General features: G+C 42.3%; 7 protein-coding genes across 8 annotated transcripts in view; 3 read left to right on the forward strand and 4 right to left on the reverse strand.

Moving 5' to 3' along the window:
- The first annotated feature begins 770 nt into the window (after positions 1 to 770).
- Positions 771 to 3,427, forward strand: LOC107192699. The gene is made up of 5 exons (XM_015582020.1): positions 771 to 974; positions 1,818 to 1,953; positions 2,048 to 2,187; positions 2,730 to 2,997; positions 3,124 to 3,427. Exons 1-5 carry the CDS (start codon positions 771 to 773, stop codon positions 3,189 to 3,191), a joined length of 816 nt encoding a protein of 271 aa, XP_015437506.1. The 3' UTR covers positions 3,192 to 3,427.
- A 546-nt stretch (positions 3,428 to 3,973) lies between these two features.
- On the reverse strand, positions 3,974 to 5,975 carry LOC107192684 (ribonuclease H2 subunit A). Its single transcript, XM_015582004.1, has 2 exons — positions 5,720 to 5,975; positions 3,974 to 5,270 (listed from the first exon to the last, which is right to left on the reverse strand). The coding sequence occupies exons 1-2, from the start codon at positions 5,879 to 5,881 to the stop codon at positions 4,425 to 4,427; spliced, it is 1,008 nt and encodes a 335-aa protein (XP_015437490.1). The 5' UTR covers positions 5,882 to 5,975; the 3' UTR covers positions 3,974 to 4,424.
- Positions 5,976 to 6,630: 655 nt separating this feature from the next.
- On the forward strand, positions 6,631 to 7,931 carry LOC107192682 (ubiquitin-like protein 4A). Its single transcript, XM_015582001.1, has 3 exons — positions 6,631 to 6,903; positions 7,190 to 7,295; positions 7,567 to 7,931. The coding sequence occupies exons 1-3, from the start codon at positions 6,856 to 6,858 to the stop codon at positions 7,863 to 7,865; spliced, it is 453 nt and encodes a 150-aa protein (XP_015437487.1). The 5' UTR covers positions 6,631 to 6,855; the 3' UTR covers positions 7,866 to 7,931.
- Positions 7,932 to 8,006: 75 nt separating this feature from the next.
- LOC107192681 (gem-associated protein 2) lies at positions 8,007 to 9,701 on the reverse strand. Its single transcript, XM_015582000.1, has 6 exons — positions 9,672 to 9,701; positions 9,309 to 9,457; positions 9,159 to 9,243; positions 8,776 to 8,934; positions 8,419 to 8,703; positions 8,007 to 8,178 (listed from the first exon to the last, which is right to left on the reverse strand). The coding sequence occupies exons 2-6, from the start codon at positions 9,413 to 9,415 to the stop codon at positions 8,086 to 8,088; spliced, it is 729 nt and encodes a 242-aa protein (XP_015437486.1). The 5' UTR covers positions 9,416 to 9,457; positions 9,672 to 9,701; the 3' UTR covers positions 8,007 to 8,085.
- A 3,466-nt stretch (positions 9,702 to 13,167) lies between these two features.
- Positions 13,168 to 14,867, forward strand: LOC107192711 (protein-S-isoprenylcysteine O-methyltransferase). Of its 2 annotated transcripts, none has more exons than XM_015582033.1 (5): positions 13,168 to 13,256; positions 13,433 to 13,570; positions 13,649 to 13,922; positions 14,000 to 14,479; positions 14,586 to 14,867. In XM_015582033.1, exons 3-5 carry the CDS (start codon positions 13,725 to 13,727, stop codon positions 14,766 to 14,768), a joined length of 861 nt encoding a protein of 286 aa, XP_015437519.1. In that variant the 5' UTR covers positions 13,168 to 13,256; positions 13,433 to 13,570; positions 13,649 to 13,724; the 3' UTR covers positions 14,769 to 14,867. The 2 variants fall into 2 exon arrangements, with proteins under 2 accessions (XP_015437519.1, XP_015437520.1); XM_015582034.1 differs by having other exon boundaries at positions 13,252 to 13,279.
- A 2,183-nt stretch (positions 14,868 to 17,050) lies between these two features.
- On the reverse strand, positions 17,051 to 18,928 carry LOC107192657 (pikachurin-like). Its single transcript, XM_015581972.1, has 5 exons — positions 18,542 to 18,928; positions 18,095 to 18,470; positions 17,824 to 18,025; positions 17,413 to 17,763; positions 17,051 to 17,309 (listed from the first exon to the last, which is right to left on the reverse strand). Exons 1-5 carry the CDS (start codon positions 18,926 to 18,928, stop codon positions 17,051 to 17,053), a joined length of 1,575 nt encoding a protein of 524 aa, XP_015437458.1.
- A 782-nt stretch (positions 18,929 to 19,710) lies between these two features.
- The window catches only part of LOC107192658 (basement membrane-specific heparan sulfate proteoglycan core protein), a 75,098-nt gene continuing 67,415 nt past the window's right edge, over positions 19,711 to 27,393 (reverse strand). Inside the window, exons 35-51 of the mRNA XM_015581973.1 lie at positions 27,088 to 27,384; positions 26,617 to 26,759; positions 26,343 to 26,523; positions 25,871 to 26,143; positions 25,253 to 25,804; positions 24,753 to 25,173; positions 24,482 to 24,641; positions 24,058 to 24,331; positions 23,708 to 23,968; positions 23,368 to 23,634; positions 22,892 to 23,080; positions 22,180 to 22,449; positions 21,859 to 22,010; positions 21,491 to 21,798; positions 20,604 to 21,070; positions 20,270 to 20,438; positions 19,711 to 19,995 (exon numbers count right to left, since the gene is read on the reverse strand). Of these exons, the coding sequence (XP_015437459.1) occupies positions 19,887 to 19,995; positions 20,270 to 20,438; positions 20,604 to 21,070; positions 21,491 to 21,798; positions 21,859 to 22,010; positions 22,180 to 22,449; positions 22,892 to 23,080; positions 23,368 to 23,634; positions 23,708 to 23,968; positions 24,058 to 24,331; positions 24,482 to 24,641; positions 24,753 to 25,173; positions 25,253 to 25,804; positions 25,871 to 26,143; positions 26,343 to 26,523; positions 26,617 to 26,759; positions 27,088 to 27,384 (4,493 nt within the window). The 3' untranslated portion in view covers positions 19,711 to 19,886. The remainder of the gene's footprint in view (positions 19,996 to 20,269; positions 20,439 to 20,603; positions 21,071 to 21,490; positions 21,799 to 21,858; positions 22,011 to 22,179; positions 22,450 to 22,891; positions 23,081 to 23,367; positions 23,635 to 23,707; positions 23,969 to 24,057; positions 24,332 to 24,481; positions 24,642 to 24,752; positions 25,174 to 25,252; positions 25,805 to 25,870; positions 26,144 to 26,342; positions 26,524 to 26,616; positions 26,760 to 27,087; positions 27,385 to 27,393) is intronic.

The following is a 27,393-nucleotide window of genomic DNA, read 5'->3' on the forward strand; positions in this document are numbered from 1 at the left end:
TGCTGACTCTGTTCGCGAGAAAAAGCACCGCGATAAGACTTCCCGAGAAATAGATCCATCATCCTCTCCCTGCTCCGGTCGCAATGGAAAGAAAAGTTTCTTGACGAATAAGAGCAGGAAACACAGCAACGATCCTCAAGCTACCTGTCCACTCGGAGACAAGCTCTAGTTTCACGAAGTGTATACGCATACTAAGGATCGATTAATTCTGAGTCTAAATACGCACATGCGGCACTGACGTGGCAATTAACGCCGGTTAAAGTTGCATTTTCATAATACGATGTTACGCAACCAGTCCAAACAGCACTCGTAATGGTGTGTCTACACTTGTGATCGAGAAGTTGGGGTGTCTTAAGCGATGAATAGAGTATTGCCGAGCCACTGTGATCAATCTAGTTCTTGTTTCATGAAATAGGTGACGTTCGTAAAATTGTGTAATCGATATGTCCGTCTTCGACAAGTTCGATCGGTTCCAAACCTGGAGACCAAATGGAATCAAACGATCGAATGATTAAGCTTATTAGTGCCCTCTCCAATTTGGTGTTATACATTCGAGTTAGAGACAATTTCCTTGCAGTTTTCTCAAGTATAACAAAATAAAAGAAAACTAAATTACGTTAAAAGACAGTGAATTGCACCTGAAATCGGTCGATTTCCTAATCGACACGCGAACGACTAAAAGAGCATCCATATACATAATTGTAGGCATTTTGGACCATTAAAAAGGAACATTTCTTGATCCGTTTTGCTATTTTTCGTTCTGTTCAGACATGGACGCCCTGAGGATGCTGGAGCTAGTGATACCCCAGCACGTGGTCCGCGGTCAGAACATACGATTAGAGTGTAACTTCAATCTGGACGGAGAGACCCTGTACTCGGTGAAGTGGTACAAAGACGGGAACGAGTTCTACCGATACGTGCCCCAGGACAGGCCGCCAGTGCTCGTCTTTCAGCTGCCTGGTGTCACGGCGAACGTAAGAATTACTTCCTATTGATTTTTTTTGCTCTTGCTCTACCTCCCCCCTGTGCCAATGCACTGACTCCCCCCCACCCATGGCTCGCTTTCTATTTAAAGCTTCTTCTCTTTTTACATTTGAGCTTCGATTCGAGGCACCCAACGAGAGACGAGAATTTCATTCGATCGTCATATTGAAAATTCCGTAAATTTTAAAGCTATCGTAACAGAAAACCCCCTGGTGGTCTAGTATACCCCTCCCCTGGGTTAGGTTAGGTTACGGAGAATACTCGTGTAACAGTTGTAAAAGTAGATGATTTTTGCGAATTTCTTTTTGAGACAATTATCGATAATATAAGAGTAAACGACATTGAAATATAAGAAGCTATTTTTTGAAATCTGGACAGTTTACGCTGGGATTGTGCGTATTTCGAAAGAGGAATATGAAAATTTAGAAAAGTTATAGCGTTTAGAAGAGAAATTTACTTTTTGTATTGTTTGAGAAAAATATAAATTAAAAATAAAATAAAAGTTAAAAGCACAGTCCCTGGAGGAACTTGTAACGAATTGAATGAGCTTTTGTAATTATTTCTTTATTTTTTGGAATTCGATTTTCGACTTTTGGAAGCATATTTTCGAAATGTTGCACCCTTGATTTATGTAAAAAAAAATTGTTTGGACCAGCTACACCAAAATTTTCTCTTAATGGTCACGGGTAAGGCCCCCTTTTCTTCTCCCTGATCGACAACGTTCCACGAATCCTACGTGGCTCGAATGGATTTCGTGGAACCACCACGTCTGCGGGGAGTTAATTGTCTCTGTTAATTGGCTAGGACACGTCTCTCACGGTTCTTGCTTTCAGATTCACAATTCCACCGAGAGGTCGGTCGTCCTCTATTCCGTGAACCTAATGAGCACCGGGCGATACAGATGCGAGGTGTCTGCCGAGGCTCCGTCGTTCCAGACGGTGTCCGATCACTCGGACATGCTGGTAGTCGGTAAGGACCCACGGAATGAAAATAGAATCCCTTTTTTCCGACTGTATTCGGGGAATGCGACAGTTTCTAACGAGTAACCTGGTGAAACTTTCAGCCCTGCCGGAAGACGGGCCCGTTATCACCGGAAGGCCTGGGAGGCATCGTTATCAAGTCGGTGACGTGGTGCGGTTCAATTGCACCTCGGCCAAGTCGAAACCGGCCGCTATGCTCAGTTGGTTCATCAACGGCGAACCTGTAAGTGACACTCGTTCGTGTGTTCAGTACACTGAGAATTTTTCTGAAACTTCGCAGATTTTCTATATCTACGATAGTTTTCGAGGTATACAGGAAAATAAGAAAGGACACATTAACATTTAAGGGCTGGTTTTACTCTGAAAAACCTAGCCACTTAGTGCTTTTCATGATTTCTTGTGTACATTTCGTAAAGCACCACGTATATCCCTATACATTGCATCACACCTTGTATAATCCAATAACATCAGTACTATTAACCCTGACCTTACTCTCTGTCAATAAGGTCATTGAACTTAACAGTGGTCTCAACCTAATAACAAATCAATCCTATTTTAGAACTTTGCCCTTTGTTAAGAAACCAGCGATCACCCTATCAATAGACGAGTAGTTGCTAACCTTGACAGTGGTCCTAACTCGGATACGGTCGCAGCCCTCCTCCCCTATTCTCCTCCTTAGTCAATTGCCAGACACGCGTTTTAAACCGGACCTCGGTTGGTTACTTTTTTTTTTTTTTTTTTTTTTTTTTTTTTTGGTTACGTCAGGTTGACACGCAATACTTGAGGGGGCCCCACATCACGGAGGTGGATCGCGAGGGTCTGGAGACGGCGGTCCTCGGGCTGGAGTTTCGTCTGCGTACGAAGCACTTCAAGAGGGGGGACTTGAAGATCAAATGTCTGGCGACGATAGCGACCGTGTATTGGAAATCGAACGAGCTCAGCATAGAGGGTGAAAGGCCCCTGAAGATGCCGGTGATGGAGAGCCGTGAGACGAGGGCGCAGGGGCACACGCACGCGGAACATATCTTGGGAGGTACAACACAAGAACAATAACAACAGTGATACCACCTTTCGCGAGTCTTATCCGTGAATATTGTATAGTGTACATATGTATTGTATACATACGTATATTTATATACTCTTTTCGAATATTTTTTAGGCAGTGGAAGTAGTATGTTGGCACCCTATCTCCTGACGATGGGGATCAGCTTGTTGGTTTTACAATAAGCAGAGGGAGATGCGGCATGGCCTCATCGTGCTCACCTTTATTCAGGCCTCCGGGTAGAGCTGTGCGAAGATCAGTGTGTACCGAATCGATCGTGTTATTTCTATTTTTTATAAACAAAACAGTTAGTGGAGTTAGCAGGACCCGAAAGTATATATATATATATATATATATACTTATGAAGATGTACACACGTTAGAGTGTTAGGCGGCGAGGTATTGCGTGAGAATACTCGGTCCACGAGTCTGTCAGCACCTATTGTCCTCTTTTTCCATTCAGTTTCTGACCGCTTAAGTAACTTAGAAGTCCCCTCAGGGAATGCAACGGTCACCTACAACGTCTGACGATGTTCTGTCATTTCCTAAAGACACGTCGACAGCTGCAGAAGCATGTATATGTTCACAGATTCGTGGGTCGATTCATCGAAAGAAAATAATAATTGAATCACAGTTATTTAAAAGAATGTTTTTATTCGGTCGTTGATACGATTCAGTGGACAGAGGTTCAATAACAACGGAAATTTTGTAGAACCATCAAGTCATTGGTGTGTACCGCCATTCTCACAGGCGTATCGGAAAAGAAGCCGAACTTTCGCTCCGCGTATACATTTTCTTTCCCCTCTCTCCTTTTGTCTCTTTTACAATAGCGTGAACAAGAGTCCTCGTGTGGGTGTGTATAAGTATGAACGATTAATAATCATTGCGCGATGGCTGGTGGGACGACCGCGACAAAGAATGAATGCCCAATACGTATTTATAATCTTAATTGTACACGAGTGTTTCTATCGTCCAATCGCCAGAGAACAAAAAAAAAAAACGGGACTCTGCGCCAAAGAATGTTCTCCTTACGTCGTAGCTTTTATCAATCTAGTCGCTATTAATCGGCAGCAATGACACGTTATATCTCTTAGAATTACTTGTGAGCTGTGTGTGTGCACGCGCGAGAGTGTAGCGCGTATTTTACCAAAGAGGAGCATCATCCGCGCGCGCGCGCTATAACATTCCTAATTGTTAATTATCAGAGCGGGATAGAGAGAGTGGTGTTGTAGATGGTGTGCCCCACACTTTGTGTACGGTTTCGTATGGTGTAAGGACATAATTCTGTACATATGTACATAAATCGGAGGACAACCAACCTTTTATCTTTTAACTTAACGTTCTGATAATAAAGCGACGATCATCACGTCGGACAAACAACAGAACACAGACGAGCGTTGTTTTAACGGGGAACAGGTATCATAAGTTGGACGTGTTGAAGAGACACCGTTCGGCGAAGAATGCGTGTCTCTTCCGTTGCGGTTGGCACGACCTGGCAGGCGATCTAACGAAGAAGCTGGAGATCTTTTGCTCCCCTGGTGATATTCCGTCCTCCAAATCCTCCCATTCGACGGGCAGAGCTTGCGACTCTAAGATTTTCTCCGCAGTTGACCAGCTGAACCTAACCAGACGCGGGAAACCAAACACGGGATCCACGTTCTCGGAGAGCCACCTTTTTGTCTCCGGATCGTTTGGGTATCCGCTCCCATATTCCGCCTTGATGTCACCCTCGCAAAACTGCCAGGCCCGTATCGCATGATCACGTGACACTTTAGCGCAAATACTGGCCGCACTGACAATAGGGTACGTCGAATCAGCCTTCTTCGCGACGACTATCTTCAGACCGGGAAATATCTGCTCCAGTCTCGCTTGGTACTTCTCCGGTTTACCAACCGTGTCCACGTAGATCTCCGTGATCCGTGCGCCAGCCTCGATCACACGTTGGGCCAGCTCGATCGCAGAGACCATGGATACCTCGTTCAGAGACGTTTTGCTACGACGATACATACTGTTAGCTATAATATTAGGGGATATTACATCCACAGCCCAACCCATGGTGTCTCTGTGCTTGCAAATCCCATCGAAGATTATGTCTCTCTTCTCTTCGGTCAAGCTCTTGGAATCTGCACAGCCCAGATCTACAAGAAGCTGCTTTTCAGAGAGAGGCGCATAAGAGATTCCATAAACCATGGGTCCAAGAACTGGCCCACGTCCAGCTTCGTCTATACCCAGCTGGCACGGCTCGTCTTTACATATTTGTGGTATCTAAAAAGAATTGATAACAGAGTTTAAAAGCGAATTGCCTTGATTTTTTCAATGATTAATAGACAACCAACTGAATGATTTATGGTTTAATCGCTATTGAAGCTTTTAAATATAAGCCATATGCCCTTTTGAAAAGTTTGTTACAACATTCTGCCAGCATTGCGGTTGGCTTCCACACAAATGGATATGATAGTTCATACGGTCGAATCTATTTAAACTGAACAGTAAAAAAGTATACAAGCCTCAACAGTGACAACAATATAATGCCAGGCCGTGAAAATGTAAAATCTCTGAAACGATTACGTTCAACGTTACGTTAGGGGCCAATGAACTCGTTTCACGCTATCAGATTCCAAGGAGATAGCAATTGAAATCAACGAGTAAGTAAGACAACAGCAGTTCCAGCCTAGAGTTAAAACGGTCATTCACTTTCTGTATCCTGCAGTTACCTCCGACAAATAAACTTTGTTGATGCTATGATCCCAGGCTTGAAAGTATGGGGTTAGGTCACCCCTGCAGGTAATTCGAGTATCTTCTGTCGCATCGTTTTCCCCATTTTCCTTGGATTTCATCTCTTTAACGCCATCCGTGTTGTTCTTTTCGTTTTCCATAATATTAGTGTTTTATCTCCCACGCAAAACCCGTGTAAGCTAACCTCGAAGGAAACGTCAACGTTTGGACGAACCGCCAAAAAACGAAGCTGTTTATCGATAGGTCGTACAGAAACGACACGACGAGTTCTCTTTAAAGCTGAAGATCTTTTTCACAATAATTAATATCATTCATGGAATTAAAAGTAAAGTAGACTAGAGATATTGCAAGAATCGAACAAAAATATCATTATTCACTTAAACGATCACCGTTTTATCGGTGACAGCAAAGTATTTTCTTTATATGCAAATGCTTAAACCTTTCAAACTTACATATATGGCTTTTGTTTACAGAAAATTTCCTTCGTTATTTAGACCTATTAATATATACGTATATAACATTGTCAAAGTAAAACAAATATTTTTATATACTTAATTGAACTTCATTTTAAAAAGCAGGTCGTAAATTTATATTACGACCGAATAAATTATTACGTTCGTTTCATTTGAATAGAAATTTCAGGTGTTAGCCTAATTTTACACCTATTTTCCTGAACCAGGAAAACCAACAGTAATATAATTATTGTTATTTCAAAGCCGACTGAAAATGTTCATAGATAGTTTCTCGTTTAATCTTTGAGAAAAGAAAAAAGATAAGTCGCCTGAATGGCGCGACCTATCGATGGAGCAAGGTCTGGCTGAACATATCGACATTATCGACTCGTGTCTCGTGTCTCCTCGCGCGTCCAAACCCCATCGACTACGTGTTGTATACGTGTGTTTGTGTGCGCGCATGTGTGTTCGCTCGCGTGTCCCTCGGTAGAAATACTTGATGACGCCGTGCTGTGTAGAGATATTGTCGCGAAATATAACATAACCTCCAAATACAATGCTCGGACTGTTATCTGTACCGTTTAAGGGTCCGTTCTCGCGAGGAATTTGATTTTCACGTTCTTGAGACCGATTATCACGCGTGCCCGCCAGCTCGTCGCAACATGAAAGTTATCGTGAAGAAGCTCCAGGGAAAAGAATGCGTTGTTGACGTGAGTACCCAACGCGCACCTTGCCTCGTTTTTTTCTGCCCTCTGAATTAATTTACTTGCTTACTAACATTCCCGGTTACGCGAATGATTTCATCTCGTTCCCGTAAAACGTTGACAAAATGTTGCACCGAATTTATCCTCCATCCACGCGATACCCAAACTTCTCTAAGCGGTTATTTTTCTCGAACTGTTATTTCTTTTTTTGTTTTCGTTTCGTTTACACCTATCACAGCACGCTTCATGATAACCCGCAATTATTCTCGTGTATTTTCACCATTTTTACCAGATTATGCCCTCGGATACAGTCCTACAGCTGAAGCACAAAGTCAGCAGCCTCCTGGGCATAGATGTTCCACAACAGAAACTGTTGCTCACAGGCAAAGCACTAGCTGGTAATATTCCTGGGATCAATTGTAGAGAACAATGAACATTATTAACAAGGAAAGGACTGTAATAGGTTCTTACTGGTCTTGAAAGCTTTAACACGGTCAATCTGTGTCGAAAATGAGAAGAAAACGTTAAAGGTTCTTTCAAGATCTGTGACTACCTATATAGCAGCATTGTTCTCCCCATTGGCAAGCAATGGGAATGTCAAATGTTTAATTGGATCAAGCACATAGTTGCGTAGGAAGAAAATATTGTAACTCAAAAATCGTTTTTCAGATGAAAATCCTCTGAGCTTTTATCCGGGCATCAAGGATGGCAGTAAATTAAATTTGTTGGTGATTAAGAAAGCCGAGGAAGGCTCTAGCGAAGGAAAAGCACCACATCGCAGGTCGGGCACGTATCTCCTACGCGATGAGGTCTCTAGAGTTCTAAGGCATTATTACACAGAATCAGAGACAGAATCGATAGTCAATGAGTTGATAAAAGACCTAAAGAATAAAGTAAATAATCTTAGTTATGACGACTTAGAACGATTAGCAACAGCACTGCTCCAGGACCAAGAGAACATAGCTTAAGGATACTTGGATTTTCCAATCTCGCTTATTATTTGATTATCGTAATACACTTTTATTTAATTGAAACGTTGCTTCATTACACCCCCGTGAAACCAGTACAGTACATGTTAAACCGACGCAAGAGGAAGGTGCGCAAGACTAACAACACTAAATGTACGAAACGATTGATTTTATTGAAACAGACGAGTATAATTGTAATAGCACTTTAGGAAATAGGCTTTTACGGGTCAGCCATGTCCAGCTGACGAAAATACCTTGCAACTAGGCATATAAATAAATTCAGTGCCCCTATTTCATGTACTTCCAAGTTTTTCTAGAAAAAAAAAAGAAAGAAAAGAAGGAAATAAATACACAAAGCTGATGTATAGCTCAAGGGTATGTTAGGAGTTTGACAAACCATTTTTGTACCTTCTTTTAATATCAATTGTAGATTCAATTATTTTTCAGTTAGACTATTTCCCTAAATTATGTCAACGGCAAACTTAATATACAACTATGCAATAAAATTGATTTGTTAAAAAATACTAAGCCTGATTCACTGAACTTCCATTACCGAATTTGCGCGGATGATCGAGCATGTCCTAGCCGCGCTACGCAAACAAGAACACATATTTGGTGTTAGAGGCATTTCCAAAACAACTAGTAGTGCATACAGCCATTGCCCCACTTCGTAGTCCAATTTCTTCTGGGTCCCTATGTACTCCACCAAGTACTCCAGAATTTGCTCCACCATTGGTTGATTCAGACAAAGTACAGTGTTCAAAGAAGGAACATTTTTCTGGCCCTCATTATGACCAGAACAAAATTGTATCCAACCCTTTCCATCCTCTATAGTTGGCTGCAAGATTAACTGATTAATATGGAATAATATCCGACCATCTATTGATCCATAGAGTATATTCGTATGTACCAAGTTAGTTTGAGGAGGTTTCCATTGACGCTTTGCTGTCTGAATTTCGTTCTTCATTTGACTTATGTGTAATCTTATGTTGGAGAAATCTAATACTTGACACTGCTGCCAGTCTAGCATTGGGCCAAGACATGGAGGGGCTTCCACACATCCTGATAACTTGGTGTGTTCACAATATTATCATATAGGAAGCTCCTACAATGTTTGGTCAAACTTTACCGCTGTACTCTGCTAACAGTACTGAAGTAAAGGTGTCATTGTTATGCCATTTCTTCATCTGTACTGTTATCAGAATATGATAGCAAAGTAACACCAGACATTCTAGGAATGCAATGTATGTGTTACATAAAAGCATAGTTTTAAGATAGCGTCTATATACTTACAGGTTCGACATCAATCGTTGGTTGCCCAAAATGTCTAGAGTCAATGTCTGCCACCACAATATCCGAGCATCGTTGTGCTTCTATTCTGTGATACAAGTAAATGCAATCAACTACTAGACCAATAACAGAAGGATCAATCTATTTACTTACATTACTCTTTTGATATACTCCTCCCCTGAGGCTGGTGGCAAGGAGAAATTAATTTCATTGTCAATTTCTCCAACAACAAACGCCGGCTCTCGCAAACAATCCGTCATTTTCGTTTATTTGTGATTTGAATAGGTAAATATAACCTCAAGCTACAAACAATACCAGGAGTGTATATAAAATGGACTATAGTATTAACACAGTGATAGGCAACCGGGCCTGCTCGGGCAAGTGGCGGGCAGCCGCGGGCTCCTATTAACGTGAAGTGAATTCGCTCCCGTCGAAGAGTAGGTACGTGATCTTTACTTTTCACATGTAATCATTTAAACTATTTTATACTATACGAATTATTAGTGTCTCCGTTACGTCTTTATGACCCCAGTTCCTCGCGCGCACGGGGTCACCGGCGCATGCCCCAGGGGTTCTATGACCCCACATCTCGTGCACCCTGGGTCTCTGGCGCAGGCGTCAGGGGTTCTATGACCCCGCTGTGAAGGGAACGCAGGGTCTCTGGCGCATGCTCTAGGGATTCTATGACCCCAATTTCTCGGTCCCACGGTGTCTCTTGTACATGATCCGGGGGTTCTGTGACCCCACCACGCGTCACACGAGGGCTCTGGCGCATGCGCCGGGGATTACTAGTCAAACAGCCTGCGGCCCTAAGGCTTAGGCTAAGGGTCAGTTGTCTCGAACAAGTTGAAGTGATAAGACGTGAAGTGAACTCGCTCCTATCGAAGTGTACGTGTTCTTTACTTTTCACATCTAATCATTTGTACCAATTATCAGTGCCTTCGTTAACTCTCTGTCGTTACTTTCGTTTAGTATTTACTCCTTTTAGAGTAAATTATCGTAAATTAATTCGAGATTACGGGACAAAGTGATCGGTTTTCGCGACTTTCTTTATCCAAGATCGTACTATTTACGCATTATTGATTCCATCTACAATCTTTTACGGCACATTTCGAGCTAATCGCAGGTATACGTAAAAAAAAGGTCGTACGGAAGTGTAATATTATGCTGAAGGGTCAGTCGTCTCGAACAAGTTTAAGTGATAAGACGTGAAGTGAACTCGCTCCTATCGAAGTGTACGTGTACTTTACTTTTCACATCTATTCATTTGTATCAATTATTAGTGCCTTTGTTACTTCGTTATCGTTACTTTCGTTTAATATTTATTAAATTTCGACTAAATTATCATAAATCAATTCGATATTACGGGACAAAGTGATCGATCTTCGCGACTTCCTTTATCCAACCTCTTACTATTTACGCATTTCTGATTCCATTTAAAATCTTTTACGGTACACTTCGAGTACAATAGTCATTTGCTGGTAACGAAACCTTTGTTACTTTAATGTAATTGTTTGGAGTAAACGCGTTTATTTTCTGCTTCAGAGTACCGGCTGGAAAGGACGTGTCATTGACGTCATGGAGTAACAACACTTCGGAAAATTGGCGAAGCATGGTAATTTGTTGTAACAAAATTAATGTAACTCGTTGTATTTTATATATTTATTACATTACTTGTAACATTTGTTTACAAAATGACTAATAAATGTATTTTAATATTATTATCAGTATAATTTCATTTAATCCTCCTAAAATGTAAGAATTACCTAATTACTAATATATTAATAATGTATAATAATACAGTATGTAGTAACGCCCTACCCGTAGTAACGTTTTAACACCCTCCCCAGACTGAGCATATTTTTCTCATCACTAATTAGAGCCCCAATTCTTTCATCACTGGTTTGAGCGCCCGAAATTTGTTATCACTAGTTTGAGACCCCTGAAATTCGTGTTTTTTGGCGCTCAAACTAGCGATAACAAGTTTCGGCCGCTCAAACTAGTGATAACAAATTTTATCGCTAGTTTGAGCACCCGAAAATTGCTATCGCTAGTTTTAGACCCCTGAAATTCGTGTTTTCGGGTGCTCAAACTAGTGATAACAAATTTCGGGCGCTCATAGTAGCGATAAAATTTGTTATCACTAGTTTGAGCACCCGAAATTCGTTATCACTAGTTTGAAACCCTGAAAATCGTGCTTTTCGGGTGCTCAAACTAGTGATAACAAATTTCGGGCGCTCATAGTAGCGATAAAATTTATTATCACTAGTTTGAGCACCCGAAACTTGTTATCACTAGTTTGAGCACCCGAAATTCGTTATCACTAGTTTGAGCACCCGAAAAGCACGATTTTCGGGTGCTCAAACTAGTGATAACAAATTTCGGGTGCTCAAACTAGTGATAACAATTTTCGGGTGCTCAAACTAGTGATAACAAATTTTATCGCTACTATGAGCGCCCGAAATTTGTTATCGCTAGTTTGAGCACCCGAAAAGCACGATTTTCGGGTGCTCAAACTAGTGATAACGAATTACGGGTGCTCAAACTAGCGATAACAAATTTCGGGCGCTCATAGTAGCGATAAAATTTGTTATCACTAGTTTGAGCACCCGAAAAGCACGATTTTCGGGGGTTTCAAACTAGTGATAACGAATTTCGGGTGCTCAAACTAGTGATAACAAGTTTCGGGTGCTCAAACTAGTGATAACAAATTTCGGGCGCTCAAACTAGTGATGAAAGAATTGGGGCTCTAATTAGCGATGAAAAAAATATGCTCAAAGTCTGGGGAGGGTGTTAAAACGTTACTACGGGTAGGGCGTTACTACATACTGTATTATTATACGTTATTAATATATTAGTAATGAGGTAATTCTTACATTTTAGGAGGATTAAATGAAATTATACTGATAATAATATTAAAATACATTTATTAGTCATTTTGTAAACAAATGCTACAAGTAATGTAGACTTATGTAATAAATATATAAAATACAACGAGTTACATTAATTTTGTTACAACAAATTACCATGCTTCGCCAATTTTCCGACGTGTTGTTACTCCATGACGTCAATGACACGTCCTTTCCAGCCGGTACTCTGGAGCAGAAAATAAACGCGTTTACTCCAAACAATTACATTAAAGTAACAAAGATTTCGTTACCAGCAAATGGCTATTGTACTCGAAGTGTACCGTAAAAGATTTTAAATGGAATCAGAAATGCGTAAATAGTACGAGGTTGGATAAAGGAAGTCGCGAAGATCGATCACTTTGTCCCGTAATATCGAATTAATTTATGATAATTTACTCGAAATTTAATAAATATTAAACGAAAGTAACGATAAAGAGGTAACAAAGGCACTAATAATTGATACAAATGAATAGATGTGAAAAGTAAAGAACACGTACACTTCGATAGGAGCGAGTTCACTTCACGTCTTATCACTTCAACTTGTTCGAGACGACTGACCCTTCAGCACAATATTACACTTCCGTACGACCTTTTTTTTACGTATACCTGAGGTTAGCTCGAAATGTGCCGTAAAAGATTGTAAATGGTATCAATAATGTGTAAATAGTACGAGGTTGGATAAAGGAAGTCGCGAAAACCGATCACTTTGTCCCGTAATATCGAATTAATTTATGATAATGTACTCTAAAATGGGTAAATATTAAACGAAAGTAACGACAGAGAGTTAACGAAGGCACTAATAACTGGTACAAATGATTAGATGTAAAAAGTAAAAAACACGTACACTTCGATAGGAGCGAGTTCACTTCACGTCTTATCACTTCAACTTGTTCGAGACAACTGACCCTTAGCCTAAGCCTTAGGGCCTCAGGCTGTTTGACTAGTAATCCCCGGCGCATGCGCCAGAGCCTTCGTGTGTCGCGTGGTGGGGTAACAGAACCCCCTGAGTTTATACAGGAGACACCGAGGGACCGAGAAAACGGGGTCATAGAACCCCTGGCGCATGCGCCAGAGACCCTGCGTTCCCTTGACAGTGGGGCCATAGAACCCCGGCGTATGCTCAAGAGGCGCCGTGGTCTCCTTGAAACTGGGGTCATAGAACCCCTCGCGCTTGCGCAAGAGACCCCGTCTGGTGAGACAGTATTATTGTCGATCGTACGCTCTGTACATATTTGTTTATTGTTAAATTACAAACATTTTTGTAATGTTAATAAATTAATGAACAATTTGACGATTGTCCGATTTATAAAACAGTGACGTGAAAGTGCAAGTATGTTGCAGTGTACATTAATAATTATTTCTGTTCAGGTTAAATTCCTTCGGACATGGCGTGAGAATGCCGCCGGAACTCCAGACGAATTGAAATCTAAATACTGAATTAATTTATTGTCAATTGTCTATTGTGTTACGGAACAAAGTTATCATCTAACGTCGTCTATTGCAACAGTAAGTTTGCCAAATTACACTGTAATTAGTATTATTTTCTTAAACGAGAGCAATGAAGTTTAAGGTTAAGCGTATCAGTTGCAGAGAAGGTCGTATGTACAAGCATGGTGAATTCGACGGACGTTAAAAAGGCATCGAATAAGACGTAAGAAACATGTTATGTTACGATGGAAAGCTCAGCCTATTTTGTTTCACTGTGGCCAGTTTGATTGCGATTCTGCCAGAGGTTCTACTGAGATTAGAATTTGATGTTCCTCAGGCATACTTCAATAATATTTGGATCACCCATTTGTTTCAATATGGATTTTTGAATTTCTTCCTACTTCTTGCATTTCGTGGCTTCTCTTACAAGGTATTATGGATAATTATAAGGTTGCAAAGTATAAATACAGTAGTGCATGTGTTACATTAAACTTGTATTTGCTTCAGGTTGCAGTCAGAGCAGTATTTCTTGGGTATGCTTTTGGATGTGGAATATTATTGTCTGCAATTGCCGTACCTTCATGGCAAACGTTTGGCATATATATCACCATGTTGGCTATATTTCATTATTCAGAGTTCCTGAGCATAGCATGGATAAATCCATCCACTCTATCCATAGACAGTTTCATTTTGAATCATAGTATAGCTTATGGAATGGCAGCTTGTTCTAGTTGGGTAGAGTTTACTGTGGAGAGACAGTATTTTCCAGGGATGAAAGAGTTGTCTTTTGTATCATATTTTGGACTGATATTGTGCATTTGCGGTGAAGTGTTACGGAAACTAGCAATGTTCACAGCTAAGCATAATTTCAATCACATTGTACAAAGCGAAAAGATGGACAACCATGAACTCGTTACTTATGGAGTCTACAAGCTTTGTAGGCATCCAAGTTATGTGGGCTGGTTTTACTGGTCCATAGGGACGCAGGTAATATTGTTTAATTAGCAGAAGATCATTGTTTACATTATATGTAATCATTTGGGATAACAGAAAAGCACAATAGATGACGTAATTGCTATACTTTGATTTGCAGCTGATACTTCAGAATCCATTTTGCCTACTGGCATACGCAGCGGCCTCTTGGAGGTTTTTCCATGATCGCATTTTAATCGAAGAAATCACTCTGCTCAATTTCTTTGGACAAGACTACGTAGAGTACCAGAAACGTGTTGGTACAGGACTGCCTTTCATACCTGGCTACAAATTGAATTTATAGCAGCCAGTCTCCGTTTAAACGTCTCCATGTATAAGTAATTAATTGCTAGGAAACAGCTCCATAATTAAGAATTATAGCGTAACCAATAAAGCAGTGATCTTAACAAAATTATATTTATTGTCTCATTTCTTTTTGAAGAATTATTCATATAACAATAGACTAAACTTTCATGTTATGGTAGAGATACTTTCAATTGATGGTTATACGCTATTGTTTCTTTTATACTTATATGTATATACGAAACGTATGTTGATAATAGATACGTGCTGCATTATGCCATAATGCTGCGGCTAACACTTGTGCCGACATTCAGAAAGCATTCATTCGGTGTTGGATAATTAGAAGGTGCTAGAGTCGGAGTAACGTACTTACACAGCTTCATCGTAGCAAATATTTTGTACACGGTCATTTACAATGTACCAAGAAAGCTTTGATACATTTTGGAAAAGTGCTACGCAGTCGTTAACTGTTAACGTTGCCTCGCCGTGACTTGCGGGAACGTTTCGCGACCCGATTTGTATATCTATGGAATCAATTGAAAGACGCGAAAACCCACAGAAGTTGGCATACAGGGTGATCACTTTAACTGGTTATTGCCTTTTATGTGGCTCCATTCAATGCGAATAAACTGTTGCCAGTAACGTTTTCTTCCTGATTTTTCGAAAGCATCAGAGTGAACAGCCTATAGTTTCTGAATATTATCGGCTACGAAAGATGAGGGCTATGCAAGTTCCTTGTTCATGATAAAAATCTAGAAAATTCTGCACTTGTAATTGACAATGAATCATGTTATAGCAGACACGTTATCAGAAAGTATTTCTTTTTTTTTTGTATGAATTGTGTCGCAACTAAAGTACAATGTATCGTTGTAACGTTTCGCAGCCAACAAATGATATTTGAAATACACTATTTAGACTATCCACTGCCTATTATTCCCATCTTCTAAACCTACATAAAACAGTATATGAAACAGCAGTCACATCGAATTGTAAGAAACGCCAATGATTGCGTGACTAATATCAATTATGTACATACTTTCGTCGCGGTGTATGTGTACCCGGTAGAAATCACATTATAACTAGCAACACATCTTACTAGCACCGACCTTAACTATACAAATACTTCGTAAGTAACTTTCTTTCGATATCACATAAACGGAGTTCCAAGTGTTCCAACAAAAGGGCCTGCGCATCGAGACAGCACTTCGTTGAAATTAAATTGTATTTGCCTACCGATTAGTAAAATCAATTATTTAAAACAGTATATTCGATAAATGCTGGATCTTTCTTGTATTAATGTAGTAGTAGCCTATTGTTGGTCCGGGTGAATGCCAAAAACAAATTTCTTGATAGGCAAACATCAAACATCTTGTAGATAATAATTGTGTTTTATCGAATATTCCTTGTCGTATCAATGTTTCGTTAAAGATTTTCTTTCACTTTGATTCATTAGACAATTGCTTGTGGAGCATAATTACTATAATCGTAAACAGAGCAATTACCTCCTCTGATAAGTGACAGATTAGACACAGTTCTATCGGGGGACCTAGGAAATCAGTAATGGCAGTGAAAACTTATTACGTGAATCGATATAACATTATTGTATTCATTTACGATCACCACGGTATTTTAAGTTGGCAGTCGAATATGAAAAGCAAAGTGTCGTTAACGAGAAAAGGAACGAATCACAGGATCGGGCAGTTACGTTCGCGAACAGAATCTAACTTTGCAAAGAAAATTAACTAGGTATTCCCTTTCATACTTTGTAAAAACTAAGCTGTACAAAACATGTCGTAGTCAGTTCAATTATAAAAAGGTTAACATTACTGTGTTGCCCGAGACACATATCGTGATATATCTACAGATACAAAACTGTGTTTACATATCGTCCCTTTTTAATATTTTGTACTCCTCACCGTAACGTAAAGACAAGAAGCGTTTTCGTTCAGATTAACGAAACGTTCCAAGATCACCGCGTGTTGGAAGTCTGTCGTCTGGATCGCTGTAAAACAAAAAATTAAACGAGTCTTACTTAAAGCTACTACGCGCCCGACTCGTCTTCATGTGAAGAGATATAGCGTGGTACAGGGGTTCACGGAATATGAATCCTAATACACAGGACTTCTGGAGGACCACGTACCATGGGATATGTGCCTTGTCTTGGACATCGATGAAGCATATTAAATAATTTACAAATTCAATAATTACAAGAACCCTCCCCCCCCCCATCCCTCACTAACGTGACAATGTTTACGTTCTTCGTTGCCCTTCGACAAGAAACACTTAACTCAACACGCACTTCATTGCATTAATCGTGTCTATGCATAATATTGTAAAAAGCACGCTCTGCTCTCGAACGTCCATGGTGAAGGCAAGCAGGTTTTGAAGTAGGATCAACAGTGAGTAGTGTTTAATATTGTAAGCGGCCAGATTCGCCGCTGGCTTCGGATGGATAATGTTCACAGGAGGAGGAGGAACGAACGCGTCGAAAATGTCCATGTCCTGGTCCGTGGACACCAAGGAAGACGGGATCCATCTTGCTCTATGTGTAGCAGCATGAAAATATCATAGGGTTTCATATATGATGAATTAAATACATTATTTTCTTTTTTCTGATTCCACAATGAACGGAGAGAGAGATTCACCTGGTACACGGCGAGACGTTTTTCCCACGAATGGCCTTTTCACCGATATCAATGGCCCGGGAGTCTTGCACCTCCATAGTGTATATGCATCCTGAGAAGCCTTCCTGATACTTTCCGTAAGTCATAGCATAATCAGGTACCCCGCCTATGTAGACGCTGCCTCTGGTGTTCAGGTCCTGTTGTATACCGGAACTAGTGCCGCTCTCCATGTGCTCGCCGTTCAGTTCGATGCTACCGTCGCTACCCTGGCGTTTCAGAATAATTCGGTGCCTCTCGCCGTCGTCGACCTTCTGAGCGGTCACACGGATCACTACTGGCCCCATGCCCAAATTGTACTGGTACTCCACGTAGCTGTGGAACAGCGTGGTATCAGTGACGCATTTCTCGGAAGTAGGCTATTATAGTAATTACCCGTCGACCACTGCGAGGGCCATATAATGATCAGGGTTCAGATCGTTCGGTGTCTGGCCGTGCCACATGATCAGACCCTTGGACTTATTGGTCGATATCTCGAAACACAGGACCTCACACTCCTCATCGTGGGTCATCACAGATCTGTTCAGTTCCAGCCATCCGTCTCCCTTGAACGCTACATCGTATGCTATTTCCGCGGCTGCGAATCAATAGGAAATTGTCAAATCAAATTGGTTTGATTCCAAATCCAGATGCATGTTCATCTTACATTTTTCACAGTCCCGTCCATTGTATCCCAGTCGACAATCGCACTTGTAAGACCCATGAAGATCGGTGCATGATCCACCGTACATGCAAGGTACAAGTACCTCGCACTGCTTCAGGATATTCTCGCAATTCCTGCCCACGTAACCGTACTTGCAGGTACAGGAGTAGTCGTAGGAGTCTGCACTCTGACATATACCATGGATACAGGGATTCGAGGCGCAAGGATCGTATGGTGTTGTTGTGGACGTTGTGGTCGTTGTGGTGGTGGTTAAAACGGTTAGCTTGGTCTGATTAGGATGCAGAACGTTGCAGTCGTCGATGTTTGCGGTGTCTATGGCTGACTTTAGTATGTCCACGTTTGTGGTGGATACTCCGAGCTGCAGGTGTAATTGGGACACCATTAGATTCTGGTTAACCTAATGTTAAGCTAAGTCCATAAGGGACTTACGTCACTGACGCAACCGCGAAACGAACGGTTCACACCAACATTTCTGTTCAATGTGATCCTCCTACGATCCACACCGCCAATGTACAGTGGTGTGTTGAGAGTCATTGTACGAGCTGATCCTGGAGACCTTCCTTCGACTATTGGCTCATCGTTCACGGTCAAGTTGCCGCCTCTAAAGTCCCTGTTCACTGAGACGTGAGTCCAGACACCGGGCTTAACGACGTGATTGGATCTGATCACCGCCAGACCGGAACCTATATCGTACCGGAACTCGATGTGTCGATCCTTGACGACTATCGCCACAAAGTCACCGAGACCTTCGTCACTTTGGGCACAGTAGATCAGGATACTGTCTCTGTCGTCCAGGGGATTGAAGTTCAACGCCATTTTCAACCTGAAAGAAGATTGTAGAGTTAACGTAGCTGTTCGATTTTCAAATAATAGATCGTGCGAGCTAGAGGGGAACCCTATTCCTGTTAGTGGACAGAAGAAATGTTAGAGTTAAAGTAAGAAACATAAAGTGGTAACATTTTTGTACTTTGGAACTCACCTGGGCTGTGATTCAGTAGTATTTCAATAGGTACACATAGATATCGAATGTTTCGTATGTTCAATAGAGCGCGGAATCCTGTTAAAACAATTTTTATTTTGCATCTCAAAACATATATTTATACTTATAGCGTTGCTTGAAGCCTATCGAATATATTAGATGTTATTCCAGACCTGAAACACACCTCCTCGGCACGTTTACATAGGTTCTTACAGGTAAGTACAAACATTTCGTATGTGCCAGTTGTGTGTGTGTGTGTGTGTGTGTGTGTATGTATATATGTGTATATGTGTTTTATGAGAGTCATGCTTAATGCCGCGACTTCGACAGAATCGTCCTAAGGTTTCAGGCTACTGTTAAATGCAACTCATTTGGCAATGACCTAATTTAATGCCTTATTTTTAATAATAATTAACACGACTAACAGAAAATGCGTTAAATGTATTCGAGAAGCTGTACAAAGAACCCCGTTGCGGTCTTCGAAACGTTCAAGTACAAAAGCTTTTCCTACAGAAGCTATATTAAAGAAGAATCATAAGTTCCCCTAGGCATTTAATTAATAATTCGTTTCAAACCACGTACGAGGCAGAAACGAAAAAGATCTAATATGTAAATAAAATTCTCATAAAAAAAAATATATATAATATAATGCTGACTGACAACTATAAATAGCAATTACGTAAATTGATTTGTTCCTATAATTATTACACATCGATCAATCAACAGAAAAAAAAATAACTTTTCTTTCTATATATTTATGTGCACTGATTTGGTGAAAAAAAGGGGAACAGGGGGCTAATGTTTCGTGTGGTGCAGATTATCGTGGTGATGTGGCCTTGATCGTGGTTTTCTAACTTGTGCGGTGCGTGATCTTAATCGACTGTGTGTAGGGCTCATTCTTGTCCTGCAAAAAATTATACAGAATTAGGATCGGGGTCATCGTTCAAAAAAGACTGCACGGGTTAGTGTCTCGATTCAAAACTCGAGGATCCTCCTAGAAGGCTATGTGTGTTAATCGAATTAATGTCTTGCACTGTCATGTGATTTAACGAGAATCTTAAATGAACATAAAATTTTTGCATATTCATCTACAACAAAATAGAAAGGAGGAACCAAAAAAATTTCTAATCAACAATAACTAGGCTTGATCATGCAGATTTTCGAGCAGAAAAGCTCACCGTCTGAGGGCTTTAGGTGTATCGTGCGCGATGAAGGATCTATCATCGCGGAAGGCTGGATCGTATATCTTCAAAGAATTCTCGCATCGAGATCCTGTCTTTCCGTGAGGACAGTAACAGTCAAAGCCTCCTGTTTCCTTGTCTACACAATTCCCTTCTCCGCAAGCACCTGTCATAAATCCAATATTTCTTGACTCTGATTTCTAACCTCACAAAGCAGAGAGACTGGCAAACTTGTTATCACAAGCAACAATTATTTCATTTCACTGTGTATTATTCCAATAAAAATCGAATGTAAATCACAAGTCTATCGCAAAGTCAATGAACAATCTACCTGGATAGCACGATAGGCCAATGTAGTCACAATGTTTTCCACTGTAACCGGCCCGACACAGACAGGTGTATCCGCTTTTGGCAGCGGCCTCCTGGCAGACACCTCCGTTGTTGCAAGGATTCTCCGCGCATGTCTCACAGTTGGTGATACCAATGCTGTCAGTCAGGTTACCATTCAGATCGACCTCCTTGTCCCCGATAACCAATCTACTGACGCATCCAACGAATCCAGAGGTTATCTCTGCGTGTTTATTGATGGTATTGTACGCTGGCACACCGCCCACAAACATCAGTTCCTTGAGATCTAATCCCTGTTTCCTGCCGCCCGCGACACCACTATAAAGATCCTGCTCGTCGACTAACATGGTTCCCTCTTTCCTATTACGCTGGAGTTTAATCGTGTGCCATTCGCTCAAGGCCACAGGTTTATCCGCACGAATTAGGGCTGGTCCCGAGCCAAGGTCGAAACTGAAGCATAACATTTTATTGTGATGTTCGTGTAAGATAGGCCTGAGTAAACAATTCGTTCGTGGAGCCACACAACAATAACACCATCCCCCACCACTCGCTTCTGTTGTGTTGTCATCCTTGGGCACGAGGTGCGCGCACATACAACTATCCCCACTTCCTACACTTCCGAACCCCGAAGTCACACTAATCTAATCATGGCGACACACGTTTATATAATGACGACTATGTGTCAGAAGTGGGGCAGTACAGTATGCGCGCGCACCTCCTACCCGAAGATGACCATACACAACAGAACCGAGTGGCGGGGGTTGATGTTATTGTTATGTGGCTCCACACCCCCCAATTTATATATTTACGTTATTATGTATACATTTGCATTAAGTTGTTATGTATATATTTATTTACATAATGAATTACCTGAACTGTGGATAGCCGTTTACTAAAGACAGCATAATGAAGTCACCGTCCCCACGACTCGACTCGTCGTTGTACAGAATGATACCGTCATAACTTTCCGGTTTAAAGGACACCTCGATATTGAACCTCAGGTAGGAGTCCGGGAGAGGAGGCAGAGCTATGAAACTTTCTGGTGCTTGACTGAAATAAGGGACCACACCTGTCACCACCAACACAGTTGGTATCTCTATGCTCTCGTGGTCGTTATTCACTGTACAGATGTAAGTGCCTGCGTCTTCGGCCTTGACGTTGGTCAGGTTCAGTTTACTCTGTGAAAGGACACGGGCACGATTAAGGAGCTCTCGAACGCGTTCTCTGTGATAGTCTACCTCGAAAATTTTAGCGTCGCGTGCTGGAAGCCCTCCAAGCTTGCTCCAATGGAACTTAAGCGGTGGATCTAGGTTGGGTCTACAGTTCATCTCCACGTTGGACCCGTACGGTGCATACTTAGTCTCGATTGCTGGCGCATCGTTGTGTCCACCTGATAAAAAATACGCAAAATTCGGAATCCCTTCCTTTTATCTTTCAATTCTATCGTGTATACTCACGTTAAGTACAGGTTTATGGAAGCATGAATGAAAGGTGACATAATTTTAGTCTAGTCGAAATTACTATTAAGGGGAGAATGTATCTTGTGTATGAAATTTTACCGTGAACAACGAGGTTGAAATCTTGCTGGAAGATGCCTTCTGGTGTCTCTGCCGTACACCTGTAGACTCCACTGTCGTCCACAGTCACGCCGGTCATTCTTAAGACATTATCATATTCCAGAGCATTGCTCGGTAGGCTTGGATGATTGGGCCTGGACCAATGGTAACGAGGATTGTGGGCACCAGTGCAGGCACAACGGATGTCAATGGTGTCCCCAATGTTAACGGGATCTTGCGACACCTCTACGCTGACCATAGGCATGACTGTCGCTAAAATAAAAATATTTCCATTACCATGAGATCCAACAATTGTTTTATATACGCACAAACGAAGACCCATCTCCAGTGTATTGTGTGCTACAAGACTTTCAGAATCTATCTAAAACAGTACTGATATCCCTGAGTTGATAGGGGAACAAGGAGCAGTGTTTAAACACTGACAGAGGAGCTGATGGAACAAGTGACATCCCACATACACGGTGGTACAATCCAAGTATCCATTTACCCTGATACTAGATACAGACTGTTTTACTGATTCTTGCCATTGATAGCTGGGTGGTTCAGAGTCCAGGTGGCCAAGAACCATTAGAGCAATCTGTACGTAATCGGTGTTTCAGATAGGACATTTGAACAAAGACGAATGTCGATTAACATAGGAGAAAGCGTTAATCCCAAGTAAACGTCACAGGAATACATATATCTCAGAACGAACCGCTTCGTTGTTGAAGATAACGATGGTTCTGCGGGACGCTGTTGAAGTAGTCATGGTTATTGTTGAAGTTCGGAATACCGACGTAGCAACGGTAATCCGACAGAACGCATCCTTGTATGACGCATATGCACTTTCGGTACCCGCAGTGCGTTTGGTTCGCTCGCGTGCAATCCGGTCGCAAATTGACTACTGAATAACAACGCGACCGTTGTATAAATCTCTTTCGACTAAATATCTTCCGATTAATGATTACACGACCGGATGGTGAATTATGCTATGAACGTTATATATGTATATGTATTGTATATACATATGTATAGGGTAGTCCACAGATTCCGGAACCACACTCTAAACTCTAATTCTTTGAATATTCTTGACTCTTCGAACCGTTAATCTGGGAGAGTACAAGTTGCTGATGGAGGATGACGTGAATTTTGAAACTGAAAGAATGAGATAATCATACAACGCGAACTTACGGGATACGTTCAGATTTATGTAATCGCTGGAGACTCCATGGGCGGTTTGGATTTGACAGATGTATCTTCCATTGTCGTCTGGCCGGGCTCGCGGTAGTTCCAGGTAATCATCTTCTGTTCTGGCGTTAGAAGGCAGAGGTTGACCCTCTCTGCTCCAGTGTATGGTGGCCCGTTCTTTCACGGTACACTGTAGACGTACAGGCTGGCCGACATAAGCCACTACATCCCTCTGAGCTGCTCTGACACCTGTGTCCTCGTAGATGTGTTCTGAGGCGATGAGAAATTAAATGAAAAAATTTCCAAGATTCAAAATGCACTTGGAAATTACTGTGAAACCCACCGTTCACCAGAACCTCAGCTACAGCCTCAGCAGTTCCAGCGTCATTGGTAGCCTTGCAGACATACTTTCCAGCGTCCGAGTAAGTGATCCCGTGGAACTGTAAGATACCACGATTATGGGAAACACTATACGGTAGATTTCTACCTATGGCGGCCCATTCGATGGTCATCGGCTCGTCCCCTGTTGCGCTGCAGACGATAGAGGGATTCTCACCTGGTCCCACTGTCTGCCTGGGCGGATTTAAGTCGATTCTAGGTGGCGCTGAGAAGATACCGTTTAATTTTTCGAGTGTAAACAATCATTAGATATGTGTTCTGATTATACATAATTGCCAGTGATTATTCCCTTACACAATACTTCAAGATGAGACTTGGCTCTGAAGAGGACAGTCCCGGCCTGGTCCATGCCTAGGCATACATATTCACCAGCTGTGCTCTTGTCCACCGCAGGGATGGTCAGAACACCATTGTTAACAGTGCTGCCTGCTGGTAAGAGACGATGGTCGTTTCTCTTCCAGTCCAGGTAAATGTGGTTGCCACCAGGAGCGTACACTTGACAGCGCATCTCGACCTTACCGCCATTCGGTATCCTGAAGTAGTCTTCCGGTATCATTACGTCTCCTTTCTTATTGGGATCACCCTACAAACACTCCACAGATTCATGTCTGCTCAAATAAACGTGGTAACTTGGTTATTAAATGGGCCGTACATTGTGCTCAGGATGGGATGGTCGATCTTCGGTACAGGGCATGTCACCTCTGCAAGGTGGATAGACCTCATTGTCGTCCTCGATACGAATATGGACACGTTCTTCGACTCTTCCAGCAGCATTGACGGCGTGGCAGGTGTACGAGCCCTCGTCGTTAGTGGACACAGAAAATATTTCATACACAGCGCTCAAGGGAGTCTTCTCCGTCATATCTAGTGGTCGATTGCTGCCGTAGACAAGGTATGCGATTAGAGAAATATTCAAAGGAAGATTTGTCTATTGCGAGGAGGTGTTGTTATAGCAAGGTAAACTCATCCTCTGAACCAACCATACTTACTAAAATGCCATTCCATTCACATGTTTGGTCCATTCGACATTCGGCTGCGGGTTACCAGACGCGCTGCATACCAATCGCACTCTGTCGCCACGTTTCACATTCAGTATACCAGATCTGGGCGATATATTGATCACGGGCACAGACTGGACCTCTATGTACGCCACTGCTGAGGTGGAGCCAACAGAGTTCACCGCGGAACAGATATAAGTACCGCCATCGTTAAGAGTGATATTGGATAGCCTCAACACTCCACCAGGTAGCTGTTTAATATTATGTGGGAAGGGTGCGCCATCTCTACGAGACCAGTGCAACTCTGGCATCGGAGTTCCAGCTATTGCTCGACATTGTACGTCCGCTGATCCGCCCAGAGTCACCGTTTGTGTCTCCTTGGGGTACAATTCCAAAAGGGGCGGTTCACGAGCTGCTCGAGAAAAAGTAAACAGTCCCTTAATCAGTTTATTTCGCACGTAATCATATATTCTGATACGATTTTTACTTACGTTCAACTTCAATCATAGCACTGGCTTCGTGGACACCACTGGGTCCAGTTACTTTGCATACGTAGACACCTCGGTCGGAGATCTGCACGTTGACTATCCTCAACGTGTCGTCCACCTGTTGAACGTTCGGGCTCATTTGCTCCAGGTACTTGCTCCACCAGACCTGAACACCTGGTTCTCCACCGGTGAGGCATCGTATCTCGGCTACGCTACCTTGCGGTACCGTTTGCTTTTCTGGTTTCACCTTGACCGAGGGTGTTCTTCTGGGTTGCACGTTTATGTTGATGACGCTGCTCGTCTCAGTCCCTATATGACTTGTGGCTGTGCAGACATAGATGCCTGAATCGTACGGGTTTGGGTTCATGATCGTGAGCACACCATCTCGCTGGCTGGTCGAGGAGCGTAAGGGGAGGTTCCCTTCCCTGGACCAGGTGACGTTCGCGATTTGAGAGGGGGTGCAGGTTATTCTAATCACTTCGCCGGCAAATCCTGTCCATTCCGGCGGTGTGATAGTGGGCTGTATACCGGTTGGAGGTGGCTTGTTAGGATTGTCTGCAAATAAACAATTGATTTCTTTAGTACAAATCTACCAGGACACTGTAATCATCTTCCAAGTACCTCTGACGTAAAGAACGGCTGTTCTCTCGTCCACTCCAATGTTGTTCCTGGCGATGCACTTGTACTCAGCCGCGTCGTTCTTCGACGCAGCTCTCAATGTCCAGACTCCGTTTTGTGTGGTCACTTCAGGGTTCATGGAACCATGGACACGGATCCATTCGACGTGAGGTGGTGGGTTACCACTGGCTTCGCAACGGAACTCAGCTGGTTCTCCTTCTATCACTTGCAACGACGGTGGGACGATGATTGTTCTTGGGGCCACTGGGTTTACACCTTACCAGAGACATAACGAATAATCACTATTGGCTCACAGATGAAAAATCCACGTGTTTTTTTTCGAGTATACATATATGGTACCTGGGATTTCTAACAGACTTTGCGGAAAAGCTGCGTCCGCGCAAGGCAAGGGGAAACAGAATTGTGTGTAATACAGTTGTATGAGAATTTTAATGGGCAATGGATTATATTTTACCTCCGACAGTGAGAGTGACATTCTTGAAGGCAATGTGTACACCGTCGCTGACCTGGCAAACGTAAACGCCGCTGTCGGACACTTTAACGTCCCTGATGATCAACAAGCCACGACTGTCGTCCACGCTTCGTTCACGAGGCAATTCACCGCCCTCTTTCTCCCATCTGACATGTACGGGTCCCTGACAGAAAAAGAAAAATATATATATATATATGTGTAATGCAACGCTCTATATTCACAACTGCATGCATAACCTCAAATTGTGCCCACGTACATTGTCCAAAGCTCTTCCTGAACAATGGTATCTGACTGTGCTTCCGGTTTTAACGATTTGGAACTCTGGTCCCTTGATGTAGACTACGATCCTGGGTGGAGTGATAGTGGGACCAGATGGGCTGATCGTCGTTGAAGAATGCTCTGTAATAGCGCCGAGAAATATTTCAGCACAGATATTCACGTAACAGAATCGTAGCACATAAAAACATAAAATGGTAACAATGAAATTCTAGAAAAAAAAAAAAAACAAAAAAAAGAGGAAAACTAGTCATTTGTCCAAGATCCGAATTGACACGACACAACGATTAAGCTCCTGCACCCACACGAAAAATGGAAGCTCATATTAGGCGGGTGTGTCTGATGAGAACGCTGAGGCGTCGAGGACATGAATATGATAACCCACGGGACGCCATCGAGTATCCCCCAGCGACCGGACAAACACTAAATAGTCCTGTGTGGTCCGTCAAACCTGGTGTAACCGACGTCACAACCTTGATCAGGTCCTTGCCCGTACGGTCCTGGATGTAGCACTCGACGTTGCATGGATCTACCAGGACGTAAACGTACCAGGTTCGATAGGCTCCTTTCTCGGTGTGCACGATCGGGCCTGGTGTCGCGCTGGTCGCGGTTAACGGCGCGTCGCGGAACGGTGAGAGTTTAAAATAAATATATAACGGATCCGTGGACTCGTAACTGCAGGTGAACAATGTCCACGTGTTCGGCTTAACCTCACCCGTCATTGGCGTTAGACTTACCATCAGTTCACCTAACATTC

Source organism: Dufourea novaeangliae, unplaced genomic scaffold (genome assembly GCF_001272555.1).
Source record: "Dufourea novaeangliae isolate 0120121106 unplaced genomic scaffold, ASM127255v1 scaffold392, whole genome shotgun sequence".
NCBI classification, from domain to species: Eukaryota; Metazoa; Arthropoda; class Insecta; order Hymenoptera; family Halictidae; genus Dufourea; species Dufourea novaeangliae.